Source organism: Ostrea edulis, chromosome 10, assembly GCF_947568905.1.
Source record: "Ostrea edulis chromosome 10, xbOstEdul1.1, whole genome shotgun sequence".
In the NCBI taxonomy this organism is placed as follows: Eukaryota; Metazoa; Mollusca; class Bivalvia; order Ostreida; family Ostreidae; genus Ostrea; species Ostrea edulis.
In genome coordinates, this window is record NC_079173.1 from 1,808,401 (window position 1) to 1,825,339 (window position 16,939).

Here is a 16,939-nt window from a genome sequence, read left to right on the forward strand (position 1 = left end):
AGACTCATGGGTCATACAGCCCACCTCATTATCACACAACAAGAGGCTCATGGGTCATACAGCCCACCTCATTATCACACAACAAGAGGCTCATGGGTCATACAGCCCACCTGATTATCAAACAACAAAAGACTCATGGGTCATACAGCCCACCTCATTATCTAACAACAAGAGGCTCATGGGTCATACAGCCCACCTCATTATCAAACAACAAGAGGTTCATGGGTCATACAGCCCACCTCATTATCAAACAACAAGAGACTCATGGGTCATACAGCCCACCTCATTATCACACAACAAGAGACTCATGGGTCATACAGCCCACCTCATTATCTAACAACAAGAGGCTCATGGGTCATACAGCCCACCTCATTATCAAACAACAAGAGGCTCATGGGTCATACAGCCCACCTCATTATCAAACAACAAGAGACTCATGGGTCATACAGCCCACCTCATTATCACACAACAAGAGGCTCATGGGTCATACAGCCCACCTCATTATCAAACAACAAGAGGCTCATGGGTCATACAGCCCACCTCATTATCTAACAACAAGAGGCTCATGGGTCATACAGCCCACCTCATTATCACACAACCAAACACTTCAATACTCAAGTGACGGATAACGTAATGAGTGTAGCGATCATACTCTTTCAAACTCTTTGAAATACATATGTCATCCTATTTCAGAATAAAAGTGACATGTACTTTATAATTTCTCTAGGATTTCTTCATTTCATGACCTGACCTTGTATTGGTGACCTTGACCTTATTCCACTGGTTCAAGATCATGACCTATTATAATCTGGACATACAGAATTTCATTACCAATATGGTGCACTAATGTCTAACCAATAAAATGTTAGGACTCTTGAAAACAAATATTTCTTAATTTAATTTACTTGAGACTTTTGTCAAATGACCCTGGTTAGGGGGAGGCTGCAGGGACAAATGACCCTGGTTAGGGGGAGGCTGCAGGGACAAATGACCCTGGTTAGGAGGAGGCAGGGACAATCGAATTCACAATTTCTAATCCCTAACATATATACTCAAACTTGGATAAAAATGTGGCCCTGAAGTTTTGAAGATATTAAAAATTTTCAATTGTACACGGATGCCTCACGATGACAGATGTGCAGCTGCAACAGAAGATGATGAGAGACGAACTCAAATCACAATAAAAACACAAATCACAATAAAAACTCGAATCACGATAAAAAACACAAATCACGATAAAAAACACAAATCACAATAAAAAACACACAGATAACTCATATGACCTAAAAAAAACTTTCTTGACGCATTGATTGAAAATTTCCAGTCTGAGAAATTCAAGAAGAATTTGTAATGTTTTTGCCATTTTCTGAAAACCAAAACTATGCACTAAACATGTTTGATTAGCAACATCGGCATGATCATTGATAACTAACAGAAACGCATAAAACTTCTTTTTTACACTGATTTTCATTGCCTCTAGAATATAAAATAAAATCAGGACAAACACGCCTCTATCAGGACAGACACACCTCTAGAATACAGAACAAGAGGCCCATGGGCCTAGAATCGCTCTTCTGATACATTATAGAACAGGCAAAAATTCTCACTAACCAAGATTCATCAATTAACAATTAAAGTTTGATGATGTTAAGTCAAATAGTACCTGAAAATTTAAATGTAACTGTCCAAAAGTAGGTGACCTACTTTTGGTCGACACACTGAAGACTCAAGATGCATCAACTGACAAGTCAAATAGTATTCAAATATAGCCGCCAAAATCCTAAAATAGGTCATGGTGACCTACCTTTTAGTCAATACACTCTGAAAACTCAACATGCATCAACTGACAAAGTTTGATAATTGTAAGTCAAATAGTATCTGAAATATTAAAATATGGCCGTCAAATTCCAAAAGTAGGTAGGTCACGGTGACCTACTTTTTGGTCAACAAACTATGAAGACTCAAGATGCATCAACCGACAAAGTTTTTCATAGTGTACAAAATATGCATCTAAAATTGAAAGTGTGAAATTTGAATGTCTGCAAAATTCAAAAAGTAGGTCACTGTGACTTACTTTTTTAAATAAATAAGTTTTGAGGCCTCTAGACGTATCAACTTACAAGGTTTGATGATTCTAAACCTCTTGGTATCTGAAATAACAAGCTAAAATGTATTCATAAATGATTAGCCATAAAATTCAGAAAGTAGGTCATGGTGACATACTTTTCACATTGATGCAGTTCAAGGTCCCATGATCCACCAACTGACAACTTTTGATGATCATAGACTCAAAAGTGTCCAAGATATGCATCAAAATCCATTTAATAATGATGACCTACTTTTGAGACTACATGATATTAGGTCCCAAGATGCATTAACTGACAAAATTTAATGATCCTAGTCCTTATACTAAGCAAAATATCAAAGTTTTAACAAAACGAAATTTAAGGTCAACTTTGAAGTGACCTTGAGAACACATCCTTTGCCCCAAGATGATGCCTTGAACAATTTCTGATCTATAACCTATCCTCATCCTTATGCATAAGTTTGATGATAATTTGCCCAGTGGTTCTTGAGAAGAAGATTTTTTTTAGCAACCACTACTTTTGTTTGCATTTTCCTAATCATCTCCCCTTGTTAAAGGGTCACAACCCTAGTTTTATTACAAATGAAAGCCCTTGGGCCAAGGATACCCTGCGACAAATTTGACAAAAATTGGCCAAGGGGTTCTTGAGATATAGCCCCTTTTCCAAAAAGTTGACGCACACCGCACGCCAGACATATGGCCATATGATTACCTCTTTGAGCCTTCGGCTCAGAAGAGCTAATAAAATCAGGACACGCCTCTAGAATACAGAATAAAATCAGGACAGACCTCTAGAATACAGAATAAAATCAGGACACACCTCTAGAATACAGAATAAAATCAGGACACACCTCTAGAATACAGAATAAAATCAGGACACGTCTCTAGAATACAGAATAAAATCAGGACAGACACACCTCTAGAATACAGAATAAAATCAGGACAGACACGCCTCTAGAATACAGAATAAAATCAGGACAGACACACCTCTAGAATACAGAATAAAATCAGGACATGCCTCTAGAATAAAATCAGGACACGCCTCTAGAATACAGAATAAAATCAGGACACGCCTCTAGAATACAGAATAAAATCAGGACAGACACACCTCTAGAATACAGAATAAAATCAGGACACGTCTCTAGAATACAGAATAAAATCAGGACAGACACACCTCTAGAATACAGAATAAAATCAGGACAGACACACCTCTAGAATACAGCATAAAATCAGGACATGCCTCTAGAATACAGATTAAAATCAGGACACGCCTCTAGAATACAGCATAAAATCAGGACATGCCTCTAGAATACAGATTAAAATTAGGACACACCTCTAGAATACAGAATAAAACAAGATTTACTGTGAGCAATGTTCACTAGGAATACCCCCCGCTTACCCCAATCTCCCAAAGGGTGTTGTTAATATCTATAAATTACCTCTTTCCTGAGTGTAAAAATATGGTATGCCTTTGTAGAAGAAAATGGAAGGTATAGTCTGAACAAAAATCCATGGCATAAACCTATACTTTTGACCTTGAAATCAAAGGTCAAGGTCATAAAGGGGTCATGAATGTACATGACACATAGTCTCATGGTGATACACCCATGTCTTATGGTATGACTATGTCAAAACCCTATAATCAATTTTGACCTTGAGGTTAAAGTTCAAGGTCATATAGAGGTCATGAAGGTACTTGACACATCATCTCATGGTGATACACTCATGTGTCAAATATGGTATGCCTATGTCAAAGAACAAAGAAGTCATGGCCCTGACATGAATCCATTGTAAAAACCTTTAATTTTGACCTTGAGGTCAAGGTCATATGGAGGTCATGAAGGTACATGACACATCGTCTCATGGTGATACACTCATGTGTCAAATATGGTATGCCTATGTCAAAGAACAAAGAAGTTATGGCCCAGACACGAATCCATTGTAAAAAAAAACTTTAATTTTGACCTTAAAGGGACTGGTTCACGATTTTTGAAAAAAATATTTTTCATATTTGATGTCAAACATTAAAAATAATAACTGATTAAATGATGACAGCCAAAATTTTGAACTTCTGAACGCAAGAATAAAAGCAATATTTTAGCCTTAAATCTGTGTTATGTAAACAAAGACTCGAGTCTTTTCATGTTTACATACAAACAAACCAGTGAAATGTTAATTTTGTAATATAAAGCATCCTAATTTTGCAAAGCTACAAATTTTAACTTTTAGATGACACATTTTACCCGAAAAATGCTTGAAATGTGAAAGATATAATAAACTTAGATCGATATCCATTTCTTTTGAAAATTTCGTAAACATAACATACCGCAATCTTTGTTCACAAAACAAATAATAGACTCTCTAAAATGAGCTTCTGTAATGATGTATAACCTTGATTTTTATGTGAAATCTTTTAAATACATTAGACAATAGATTTTGATCATTAAAAGTGAAAAACAAAATTTTGGGCGAAATCGTGAATTAGTCCCTTTCAGGTCAAGGGTCAAGGTCATATAAAGGTCATGAAGGTACCCGACACATCGTCTCATGGTGATCCACCTGTGTGCCAAATATGGTATGCCTATGTCAAAGAAAAAAGAAGTTATGGCCCAGACACGAATCTGGAGACAGACAGACGGACAGACAGACAGAGCGATTCCTATATACCCCCCAGAACTTCATTCGGGGGTATAATTAGGACACACCTCTAGAATACAGAATAAAATCAGGACAGACATGCCTCTAGAATACAGAATAAAATCAGTCCGCTCACCTGTCTCTGCTGTTTTTCGATTTCCCGGATTCGGATTTCTCGCGCTTCGGCCCGAGCAGCTCTTTTGGCAGCTAATCTGGATTCAGCCTGTCAAAACAAGCAACAAATAAATTCATCATCTTCAGAATGACAATACCAAAATACATTGCCCCTCCCTAAACAACTATATACAATGTTTTCCCACAGTGCCAGACATAACTGTGAAATCATGGACAAGATGTGTTTGTGAAACACAAATGCCCCCGATAATTGCCAATTCCAATGATGGCCAAGGTCACAAGGGCAAATATCTTGGTACCAGTAGAAAGATCTTGTCAAAAGAAATGCTCATGCATAATATGAAAGCTCTAATATTTACCATTTAGAAGTTATGACCAATGTAAAAAGAAATTAAAAGTAAGTTAAATGTCAAGGTCAAAAGGTTTAATACCAACGGAAAGGTCTTGTAACAAGGAATACTCATGTAAAATATCAAAGCTCTATCACTTACTGTTCAAAAGTTATTAGCAAGGTTAAAGTTTCAGACAGAATGACAGAAAGGACAAAAACAATATGCCCCCCAATCTTCGATCTCCATGTGGTAAAATTTATTCATTTTCCATATATATAAACATAAATTTTATTAATTCAGATAAAATGACAGACAAAAAAGACACCAATTAATTGTCCCACAAAATGGATCGGTGAAAATCAGACAAACTCACATCAGGTGAAACCGATCATACATTAATACTAGCAGAATGTACAGAAATATGACAAGCACAACAAAAACTATCCGTTTCAACTATGAACTAGTCAATCTGAAAATAACTGGCACAAAGTTTTATTTAGAACCAATATACAAAAACAACTTCAAAATGTTAAACAGTAGAACAGCTAGCCTTACAGAAAAAGCTTTCAGACAGATGGACAGATGAATTGAAATATAACCCCCCCCCCCCTAAAAAACTTTGATGCGGGGACGAGGTTATAAAGAAAAGCTATATGATAAGAATAGAGAAATCTTGTATTTTGTAAATGAAAGTATTCCCAAATCTAGCACTACTATAATTGTGAATTAAGCACTGCCGGTGATTAACTTCCCTAATGTTAATAATTATTTAGTCTGTTCATGTAAATAACTCATCTACTCCTTCCTGTAAATTTTTTTTTAGATCCTCCTCACATAAAAAATGATCTCCCTATTTATGAGTTTCCAAGGATAAAGATTGTGATAAGCAGTCAGATCCTCCCCACAATCGGACCCCTCTTTGTATTTATTAGTTTCCTGAATGAATTAATTGCACACAGCTCTGATAAACGAAAGCAGGTGTGTTTACATGTGGTAAAGTTTTCTGTTAATTACGATGTATTATGCTGTAGACTATGTGCTATAAATAGACACACCTACAACACAGTTCTTAATCCCTGTCAGAAACTTAGCAGGCCCACATTACCTGTATATATATATATATATTAATATATAAAACAATGCCAGGAACCCACATCACGATAATCCACATAATCGCTCGTAAAGACATCACATAAACATCGGTCTCTGGTGTGTTATAAGCCTGTACATGTAACACACACTAAATATCTGCTATATACTATCATCACATTCTGTTATCATGTACATCTACAAGACATTGGATAATCAAATATATAATAAATACAGCTGGAGTATTCTAACCCAGAGTTAATTAACTCCAAACACTAATTAAAATCAATCTGCTAATTAGTACGTCAGATGTAGACAGGAGGTTTCTTACTGTACAGTGTATATTACAGTGGGTTTCTTACAATAATACAGGGGTTTCTTATATTAATACAGGGTTTTCTTACAATAATACAGGGGTTTCTTATATTAATACAGGGGTTTCTTATATTACTGGAACATCAAGACATAAACAAATGTTTGTTATTCAAAAGCTTGCTAAATCCTGGAAAAGTTTTTAAAGTCTTGGTTAAAGTGAGGAAAATTGTTAATTTGTCGATAAAAATTTCAGAGTAATGAGTAAAATGCAACTAGTCTACACCTGCTTAATGTCTGTCTATTGAAGTCTGTAAATAACATCCCAGAGTAAAATACGACTAGTCTACACCTACTTAATGTCTGTCTATTGAAGTCTGTAAATAACATCCCAGAGTAAAATACGACTAGTCTACACCTGCTTAATGTCTGTCTATTGAAGTCTGTAAATAACATCCCAGAGTAAAATACGACTAGTCTACACCTGCTTAATGTCTGTCTATTGAAGTCTGTAAATAACATCCCAGAGTAAAATACGACTAGTCTACACCTGCTTAATGTCTGTCTATTGAAGTCTGTAAATAACATCCCAGAGTAAAATACGACTAGTCTACACCTGCTTAATGTCTGTATATTGAAGTCTGTAAATAACATCCCAGAGTAAAATACGACTAGTCTACACCTGCTTAATGTCTGTCTATTGAAGTCTGCGTACTGCACCTTGTTCTACAGCATGCAATCCCATAATGCAATAGGTAACAGCGGGAAACACAAAAGACCGAAGATTTCAGACGAAATCAATAACCTCGTAAGATAGAAAAAGAACAATAATGCGTTACTCTATGTGCAAGTAAAATAACTTTGCATTAATTTTTCAAATAACATGTTTGCATTTTGGCTGACTGAACACATTACAAGAATTTCCTGAGATTAGAAATGAATTGTTACTTTAAAGAAACTTGTCTCAGTTTTCTGTCCTTTAAATGTAAGGAAGTCTGGTTTTTTATCTAGTTCACACACAGTCTGCACACAAGGTTAAGCAATTAAGGTCTACGAATGCTTCATGTGGCAACTCATTCACAAGTCTACCTAATTTTAATCATGAAGCCTTCATAAACCGGTAGTAAAGTTGTCACATGAAGCATTCGTAAACCTGTAGTAAAGTTGTCACATGAGGCCTTCGTAAACCTGTGATTGGCTTTGTGTCCATTTCTTATTCACATGTGATTCGATCTTTTAACAAGAGTACCACAAACGGTACAACATACACCTGTTAGACCTTCAGCGCAATATCTGTATCCATTAACAAGAAAAAATTTCAGAAAACTATTTGACCTACTTTTAGCCCTAAAGTAGGTCAAAATGTACCAATTTTGTTAAAATGTGAACTGATTATCTATTTCTCTTGAGAGGGAGGTTCTAACAAATAATTCAGGAAAATATCTGTATTCATAACAGAAAAAAAACCTGGAAAACGAAAACAATGTTTTTCTACTAAGTGATACTACAACCTTGATCTTTGACCTTGAGAAACAATAGACATCCTCTGCTTGGCATAAGGTGTATGTGTACCAAGTTTGAAGGTCCTAGCCCCGACGATTCGGTCTGTATCCTGCTTACAAGGCTTTCCTATTGTGTCTTCCATTGTACCAATAGTATAGTCTGTATTCTACCTACAAGGTTTTTATAACCTTGACCTTCAAAAACAGTAGGCATCTTCCTCTCATCATGGTGATTAAATGCACCAGTTGTAAGATCCTAGCTCCAGTACTTTGATCTGTATTCTGCCTACATCAGCAATTTTTTTCCTTATATAACTGGTACCGATTAACGGTACCATTCCCAATGTCAAAAACCATTGATTTTTCCCAATTTTGAGACTAAATATTCCCAATTTACTTGCCGAAATATAGACTGCAGACATCGTAATTTATTTAGTCTCAAAACGTTGTACAAATTAACTAAAATGTCCACTTCCGGTATTAAATCAAAAGTACAGATCATGGCAGTGCGCGTGTTTTGTAGAACTACGACGATTCTAAAACGAGCCTATGACGATTCCTTATGTCTCACAACAGCAAATATTAGCGTAAAAAAGTCTGTAAAGAGATGACTACTTCTTGTTTTGTTCTCTTTTAGTTGAAATCATTTGCCGATACATTTGTAGAAAATTCCCAATTTGTTCGATTTTGACGCTATTTTTCCCAATTGAGTGGGTAGAAAAAAATCGCTGTACATAGTCTTCCTATTAACTGATTCTACGACCTTGACCTTTGACCTTGACAAACACTAGTCACCTTTCTCTCATCATGGTGACCACATTGTAAAATCCTGTACAGCTATTCACAAAATATCTTACAACTAAAATCCAAATTTAGAAACACGGTAATTTCTTTATTTTTCATCACTTGTAGACTTTCTTGAATTAATTAATATGTAAAGTACATCCATGGTTTAAAACTTGAATATATACTAAATGACCTTGTGATCGGTATTTATTTATCACACAGAATTTTTTTCTCAGCTTAGTCACAAGATATTTTGCAAATATGGGCCCTGGAGCTTACAACAAACAGACGGACGGCAGTATATCATAAGTCCATAACATGTCCCGTCCTCGTCGAGCATATAAAAATCAATTTTCATGTTGATCAAGTGACACCAGTGATTCAGATTGGAATGCAATTTGATGGGACAAAGGGCCTATATGATACAAAAATTATTGGCCATTTGGCCTAACTCCATGAAAACTTTAGGCCCTAAATACATGTGAAGCAATGCTGCAAAATAAACTCAAAACTTTAAAATTAAACTGACTTTTTTTTTTCAGTTCTTCAGTTTAATTATCATAACTGCAGTCCACTCTTTCGGAATTCTTCTCGGTCGTTCCTGTGTTACAATGTGTTGTTTGCTGTTGTTGTTGTTTGATTGTTTTTCATTCCGTCGATAATTGAGACGTCACCAGTTGTAGGTGAAGTATTACAAATTTAGACCTATGCTTAGCGCTGAGGGCCATAGCAGTGAGAGTGCTTTAACGTTCCAATGCCTACCGCGACACAGTACCTCCGTTTTTAAGGTCGCATCCGAAAGACCCATGATTCTCACTTCTAAATTTAGTAAATGTTGAGCATTTGGCGGCGGAGTAATCACTAACCATGTTTACTTCTTAGGTTTGATGCGGCTATGGCACGAGCGGAACTCGAAGTCACAACCTCCTAGTTATGAAGCACTGATATACCGCAACCGGAAAATCTAACGTTTAATAGGAATTGTTGCCAATCATGATCATCAAACCAGACTCTCTTCTTTGAAGCCATTTTTTTCAAAACTGGTTCCCCGCTGATTGTTGCAAACACAAGCGAGATCAACAGGGGCACCAATTTCTTTTTATCTCAAAGTAATTTTGATTGGAAGGGGAGTTTTTCAAAAACCAATCAAAATCTTCTTTACAAACGATCGACTGAGTACTTGTTTTAAGACAAACCAATTTTTCCTGTGGCCAATAAACACTAAAAACGATCAGCAGTATTGACCGAAAAACGAAAATTTCATAGGCCATGTTGGCCTTTCTGGAGAATTTTAGTCGGCCATTTTCAATATTTATCAGCCATTTGCCGATGGCCAACGCCAATCTGAATCACTGGACACTGCAGGATTACACATTACTGCTGTCAACATTGAATGGGTATCCGTTCCATTCCCATACCGGTAGAAAAAATCCCATTGAGACAAAGTGTCCAATAAAATTCAGAAGCTTTTTGCTGCCCGACATGTTTGAGTATCTCCCGTACTATTCCATTTCATGCAGTGAGTGATTTGTGTTGCTTATGTTGTGTTTACACCAACAGACAAATCAAGTTTAATTGAATAAATCTTGAGTCAATTTTAAGTGCAGAAAGGTCATGTTTAGAACACTGTAAACCTTGCACCGATTTGAAACGTACTAAACTTCAACAGTACCAGTGATTAAGGTAGCAAGTGATGATATTCTTGTTAAGAAAAAAAATCAAATCAAAATTGAATCTACTGTCTTAGGGAGACACATTGCTGTAGAGAGGGGCATTAGACAGGTCCAGTCCAAAGACTATTTCTACCTACGTAGCTACTTATAGCTACATAGGTATTTAAACCTACTCTAGGTAGCTATTTTTACCTACTTTTTTCCTTTACTTGCATTTCATGGCCAAACGCAGGAAAGGCGCAATATGGCGTGTACCAAATTTCTTGATTCACTTACACTGACGAGAATTACCACAAAAATATTGGACAAAAAATGACTACTTTCTAACCTTTCAAATTTGCATCAATAACTACACCCAGTTCCATGTTCTAGGAGCTTAGGATCAAAGCTATGTGATAAGAAGTCTAGAATGTCTTACAAATCTGTATTAATTCTAAAGTTTACCTTCATGCATTTTTACAATAATGGTTTTTGGGGCGATTTTTCATGCAATTCCTCTACATTCTCCACCCTCGTAAAGTATTCAAATTTACACCCCGAATTTTGCCGTGCACATCCACAACATGATACATGAAACTACTGACCTGTTTAAAAGATGCACCTTAATTATTATTCATTTATATTTTTAAAAACAGGTAAAAGTAGGTACTTTAAGTAGGTTTAAATACCTAGGAAGCTATAAGTAGCTACGTAGGTAGAAATAGTCTTTGGACTGGACCTGTCTAACGCCCCTCTCTACAGCAATGTGTCTCCCTAAGGCAGCAGAACTATAACAGGTGTGGATAACACCATTGTACAGTATTTAGTCAGCACGCCCCGCTTTACTCACCTCTTTTGAGATCTGGTTTAAAGCTTGCTCTTCTGCTGAATACTGTCGCGTGGACGACCGATGGCGTCCAGACGTAGAACTCATGTTTTTGTTGGGTTTTTTTTTCTTACAACCGACAGGCGTTGTTAAATATTTGTAGGAAACTATGTGAATATTAAATTTATATTTTTACTAAACCTTAATTTATAATCAGAAACATATTTCCGGTAGATTGTAACACAAGAATGATACATAAAGTCGTTCATGTGACTTTCATTTTCGAGTTCTCTCTTCCGCAATTCTTCTCAGCCATCTTTCTTTTTTCGGGTCTGTCTACCGGAAATGTGGCTTGTTTTTGGTACGCATATTAAAAAAAAAATTCATATACCTCCATAGCAGTTTTAAACTACTGAAAATCAGACTATTTAAAAAAAATCCATTCGTTTTATTACAATCTGAATCAATTTAATTCATGTGCATATTTCTGGAGGGAAAAAATAATGACATTGTCGTAATGTCGTAATTTGAGTTGTTATTGTACGAGTTATCGTTCGTTTGATGGACTATCTTACAGATAAAAAAAAAACCCACAAAAAACCAATTGCACTGTGCTTTTAAAAAGACCACAATACCTGAATCGTGGGCAGTGGCGTATTTATAGAGGCACGGGGGACCACCCCATCCCTTTTTGTCACAATTTATCAAGGCATTGCTGGCATATATATGATTTGGCACCCAAAATGCCCCTCCCTATTTTCTGAAATCCTGGATCCGCCACTGACAAGCAATGTCTTATAATATTCTTGGTTGACTTATTATATTTATAGTTACGGTATCATAATATTGTATAGAATGTGCTCAGAAAAAATAAATTAAAAAATATTCTTGGTTGAAGTAAATATGTGTTTTAAAACAGATTTCTTAAGATAAGATATAAGCTCCTCCGGGTACTCCGGTTTCCTCCCACAAAATTAAGACCCCCTAGCGCAAACATCCGTGTGCAAGTCGGTATCGTTGATTATAAATGTCCGACTTTAAAAATACAGATTCATTTATCTATTTTATTTATCTAAACAATCTTATATTGCATAGCAATATGGCCTTTACTATATAGGTATATCCCTAAGAATAAGATTTCTAATATCTTATGAACCAGAGACAGATATCCTGCGCTGACATTCCGGGTGTTAACCCCCACCCCCACCCCCCACCCCGGCACGTTTTTATAGCCTACATGATGTAGAAGTATATATGGCCAAAAGCACTAAGATAAAACACATATTTTAATATGGCAGGACTCAGTATTCTCGGGGGCTTGGCTTCGCCATGGATAAACAGGAGGCTTCATATTCAAGACAGGCCCCAAATTAACCAGCTGTTTACTGCCCACCCCCGCTCTCTGTTTCCTCGTGCAGAAATCCATGGACTTCCTACTGTGAGCAATTCAATTTACGCTAAGTACTAGAATGGAATGACACCAAGCATAAGCCATTCATTATACTTCACACTAATTAATTAGCGGGTCCCATACTCCCTTATGGGTTACGTGTATTTCTGTTTTCAAAGCAGAAGCAACACTTTAAAAAGACCAAATATTGGGTAAAAAAATGTAACGGAGACTGCGTGCAGCACATGTACGTTGAACGGTTTTTTTTTAAAACGTGTTTAAAAATCATACAAAAATCATCCATCACTCTTAATTACGAGAAACTTAAGCTAAAATAGTTTTTTAGATTTTTATTCAACAGAAGATGCGGTAAAGTGACGCTGAGTTACAAGTGTTCAGGTGGTGCCATTCAAACTCATTCACAGATAGCATGAATCTTTAGAAGATCGAAGATGTCAGCACTGAAGGAAAACTAAATGGGGCGCGAAAAACGGGAATATTAACAAACAAACAAAAAAAAAAAACTAAATGAGGCGCGAAAAACGGGAATATTAACAAAAAAACCTAAATGAGGCGCGAAAAACGGGAATATTAACAAAAAAACTTAAATGAGGCGCGAAAAACGGGAATATTAACAACAACAACAAAAAAAACTAAAGGAGGCGCGAAAAACGGTAATATTGAAAAAAAAAAACCTAAACGAGGCGCCAAAAACGGGATTATTAAAAAAAACTAAATGAGGCGCGAAAAAAGGGAATATTAAAAAAAAAACTAAATGAGGCGCGAAAAACGGGAATACTAAAAAAAAAAAAAAACTACATGAGGCGCGAAAAACGGGATAAAAAAAACTAAATGGGGCACGAAAAACTGGAATATTAAAAAAAAAACTAAATGAGGCGCGAAAAACGGGAATAGAAAAAAAAAACTAAATGGGGCGCGAAAAATGGGAATATTAAAAAAAAAAAACTAAACGAGGCGCGAAAACGGGAATATTAAAAAAAAAACTAAATGAGGCGCGAAAAACGGGAATAGAAAAAAAAAATAAATGGGGCGCGAAAAATGGGAATATTAAAAAAAAAAAACTAAACGAGGCGCGAAAACGGGAATATTAAAAAAAAACTAAATGAGGCGCGAAAAACGGGAATATTAGAAAGAAGAAAAAAAAACTAAATGAAGCTCGAAAAACGAGAATATTAAAAAAAAAAAAAAAAAAAAACGAGGCGCGAAATACGGGAATATTAAAAAAATAATAATAAATGAGGGGCGAAAAACTGGAATATTAAAAAAAAAAAAACTAAATGAGGCGCGAAAAACGGGAATATTAAAAAAAAACTAAACGAGCGCGGAAGACGGGAATAAAATATCGATTCTGCATTAAAAAAAAATCATTCATTGATAATGTCAATTAAGAAATAAATTAATTTTTGGAAATACGTCAGTGTATAAACTGCAGCTCTTCACGCCAGTAAACTTTAGGAAGCGTGTTATCATTCAGAACTGTCGGAATTCCGAGTCAATACTGATTGTGTATTCATACGCGCATTATTTACAACTGCAGAGCGTTCAGGAGGAAATGACTATCATTACAATGTGTAAAGATATCAAAAGCAAAAACATTGGACATCTAAATCTATATACAAACCACATTGTATTGGATGACGACAAGGACATGTAAATCTATATATAAATGACAGTGTATTGGATGACGACAAGGATTTTTTGTTTACATTGCCTTTACTGTATTAATTATGAACCTGTGTATGCAATTTCTTTTTAAAATACTTTTATTTCAATAGATACCCCATATAAATTCAGAGGGACACAGATGGATGAAGATCTATCAAAGTTTTTCTTTGCAGTAATTTACTTTTAATTTCGTTTTAAATCCCACAGTAGAAGCGACGGGTGGGGGGGTGGGGGGGGGGTGAAAAGTTGTAATCGTGCTATGAAAATTGCTGGAACTTGAAAGAGTTTGATATATATTTTTATATTTTGAAAATGTCACGTCAGATGCACCTTTTTATCCCGATAACCTATCTACAATGAATACCCTGTCTACCATGATAAATTCCCACCCAGTGTGTCAAGGCATAATGGCATCTCCCAAGTATATCAAGGCATAATGACATCTCCCCAGTGTATCAAGGCATAATGACATCTCCCCAGTATACATGTATATCCAGACATAATGACATCTCCCCAGTGTATCAAGGCATAATGACATTTCCCCAGTATATATATCCAGACATAATGACATCTCCCCAGTGTATCCAGACATAATGACAGCTCCCCAGTATATCAAGGCAAAATGACATCTCCCCAGTATATCAAGGCATAATGACATCTCCCCAGTGTATCCAGACATAATGACATCCCCCAAGTGTATCCAGACATAATGACATCTCCCCAGTGTATCCAGACATAATGGCATCTCCCCAGCATATCATGGCATAATACATATCCCCAGTGTATCAAGACATAATGACATCTTCCCAGTCTGTCAAGATATAATATGGAGACGTCACGGGACAAAAAGGGTAACAGAGGGAAGGCTTCCAACTATCGCCGTGTCTCGTTAATTGACTTCAATTTGTTGCAAACTCATGGAGCAAATAATACACAGTAACATCATATCACATCTTGAAAAGAATAACATTCTGTCCACGGAGCAACACGGATTTAGAAAGAAGAGGTACTTCTGGATGGGAAGAAGTCAGAAACATCTAAAGTCGCCTCAGGCGTGCCCCAAGGAACTATGATGGGGCCGCTACTCTTCCTGATATACATTAATGACTTACCTGAATTAGTATCATCAAGAGCCAGATTATTCGCAGACGACTGCCTACTATACAGAAAGATCAGTACAACAGAGGATGCAAGACTACTCCAAGAAGATCTAAACAACCTGCAAAAATGGGAAGACACTTGGCTGATGCAATTCAACCCATGCAGACAAATTTGAGATACTGAGAGTTACCAACAAGAGAAAACCCATCACTACTGACTACATCATCCATAGAAAACCACTAGCTACAGTAAAATCAGCAAAGTATTTAGGTCTTAACATCAGCAACAACCTATCATGGAACACCCACAGAGGAACAGTAATTCACAAGTCAAACAACATCAATGCATTCCTTAGAAGAAACATCAACACATGTCATAGTAAGATCAAGGAGCAATGCTACATCACCCTAGTGAGACCAGTGATGGAATATGCATCAGTGATCTGGGACCCAGTGACACAGTCAAATATCAACAGACTAGAAATGGTGCAAAGAAGAGCTGCACGTTTAGTCACTGGAGACTACAGAACCACCAGTAGTGTGACCAGTATGATGGAACGATTGCAATGTGAGACGTTACAATAACGAAGACATACAGCAAAAGTCATCATGCTATACGGGATTGTACACCAACTCATAGAGATACCAACAACTCATCTCATTCCTAGAGTGGCCACAGTAACAACAAAGTGGACATGACATCCGTTTCCTCGTACCCTACTCTAGGACAAAGGGCCACCAGCAGTTATTCTTCCCATCTACCATCCGTCTTTGGAATGACCTATCAGCAAGAGCTGTCACCGCTTCCACACTGGATGGATTCAAAGACAGTCTCCAGATGACCGCCCTTCCATAATACCATAATGTTTTAGCTGTACATACTACCATACCAGCTATGTCTTTTAACCGCACCTGCACCTGATGTAAATATTCACCGTACAGTTTACTAGCACAAATATTGTTTTATTGATTAATTATGAATTTAACATTGAATTCCGCTCGCAAATATTTAAAATCGGCCCGAGAATGTCTGTCTCCAGCTGGAGGCGGCGAAATTTTCAGTTCACGTATTGGTGCCAGTTCTGACGTTTTCCTGGCACGGTAAATATCAAAATCATAAAAAAGCCAGGAAAACGTCAGATATTTCGGACTAGGGTTATCCTTGGTATTTATGTTGGTATGTTTGTATGTATGTATATACCGAATAAACATTTACTTTATAAAGACCCATCTAATATTCAAATTGCAGTATTATCGACTTTCTGAAGGCCCAAAATACCCGGGGTTATTGTCTAATCTAGTGTTCTTGAGATCTTTCTGCACTATTATTATCACCCGGCGCTGATTGAAATAAGAGAACGCTAACAGAATAAACAAACAGGTGAAAAATTAACACACAAGACAGA

The 16,939-nt window shown here is 36.5% G+C and overlaps 1 protein-coding gene across 1 annotated transcript in view; it reads right to left on the minus strand.

Moving 5' to 3' along the window:
- The window catches only part of LOC125666508 (leucine-rich repeat flightless-interacting protein 2-like), a 31,927-nt gene extending 19,594 nt beyond the window's left edge, over nucleotides 1-12,333 (minus strand). Inside the window, exons 1-2 of the mRNA XM_048899670.2 lie at nucleotides 11,382-12,333; nucleotides 4,860-4,946 (exon numbers count right to left, since the gene is read on the minus strand). Coding sequence (XP_048755627.1) covers nucleotides 4,860-4,946; nucleotides 11,382-11,465 — 171 coding nt within the window. The 5' untranslated portion in view covers nucleotides 11,466-12,333. The remainder of the gene's footprint in view (nucleotides 1-4,859; nucleotides 4,947-11,381) is intronic.
- Between the last annotated feature and the right edge of the window lie 4,606 nt (nucleotides 12,334-16,939).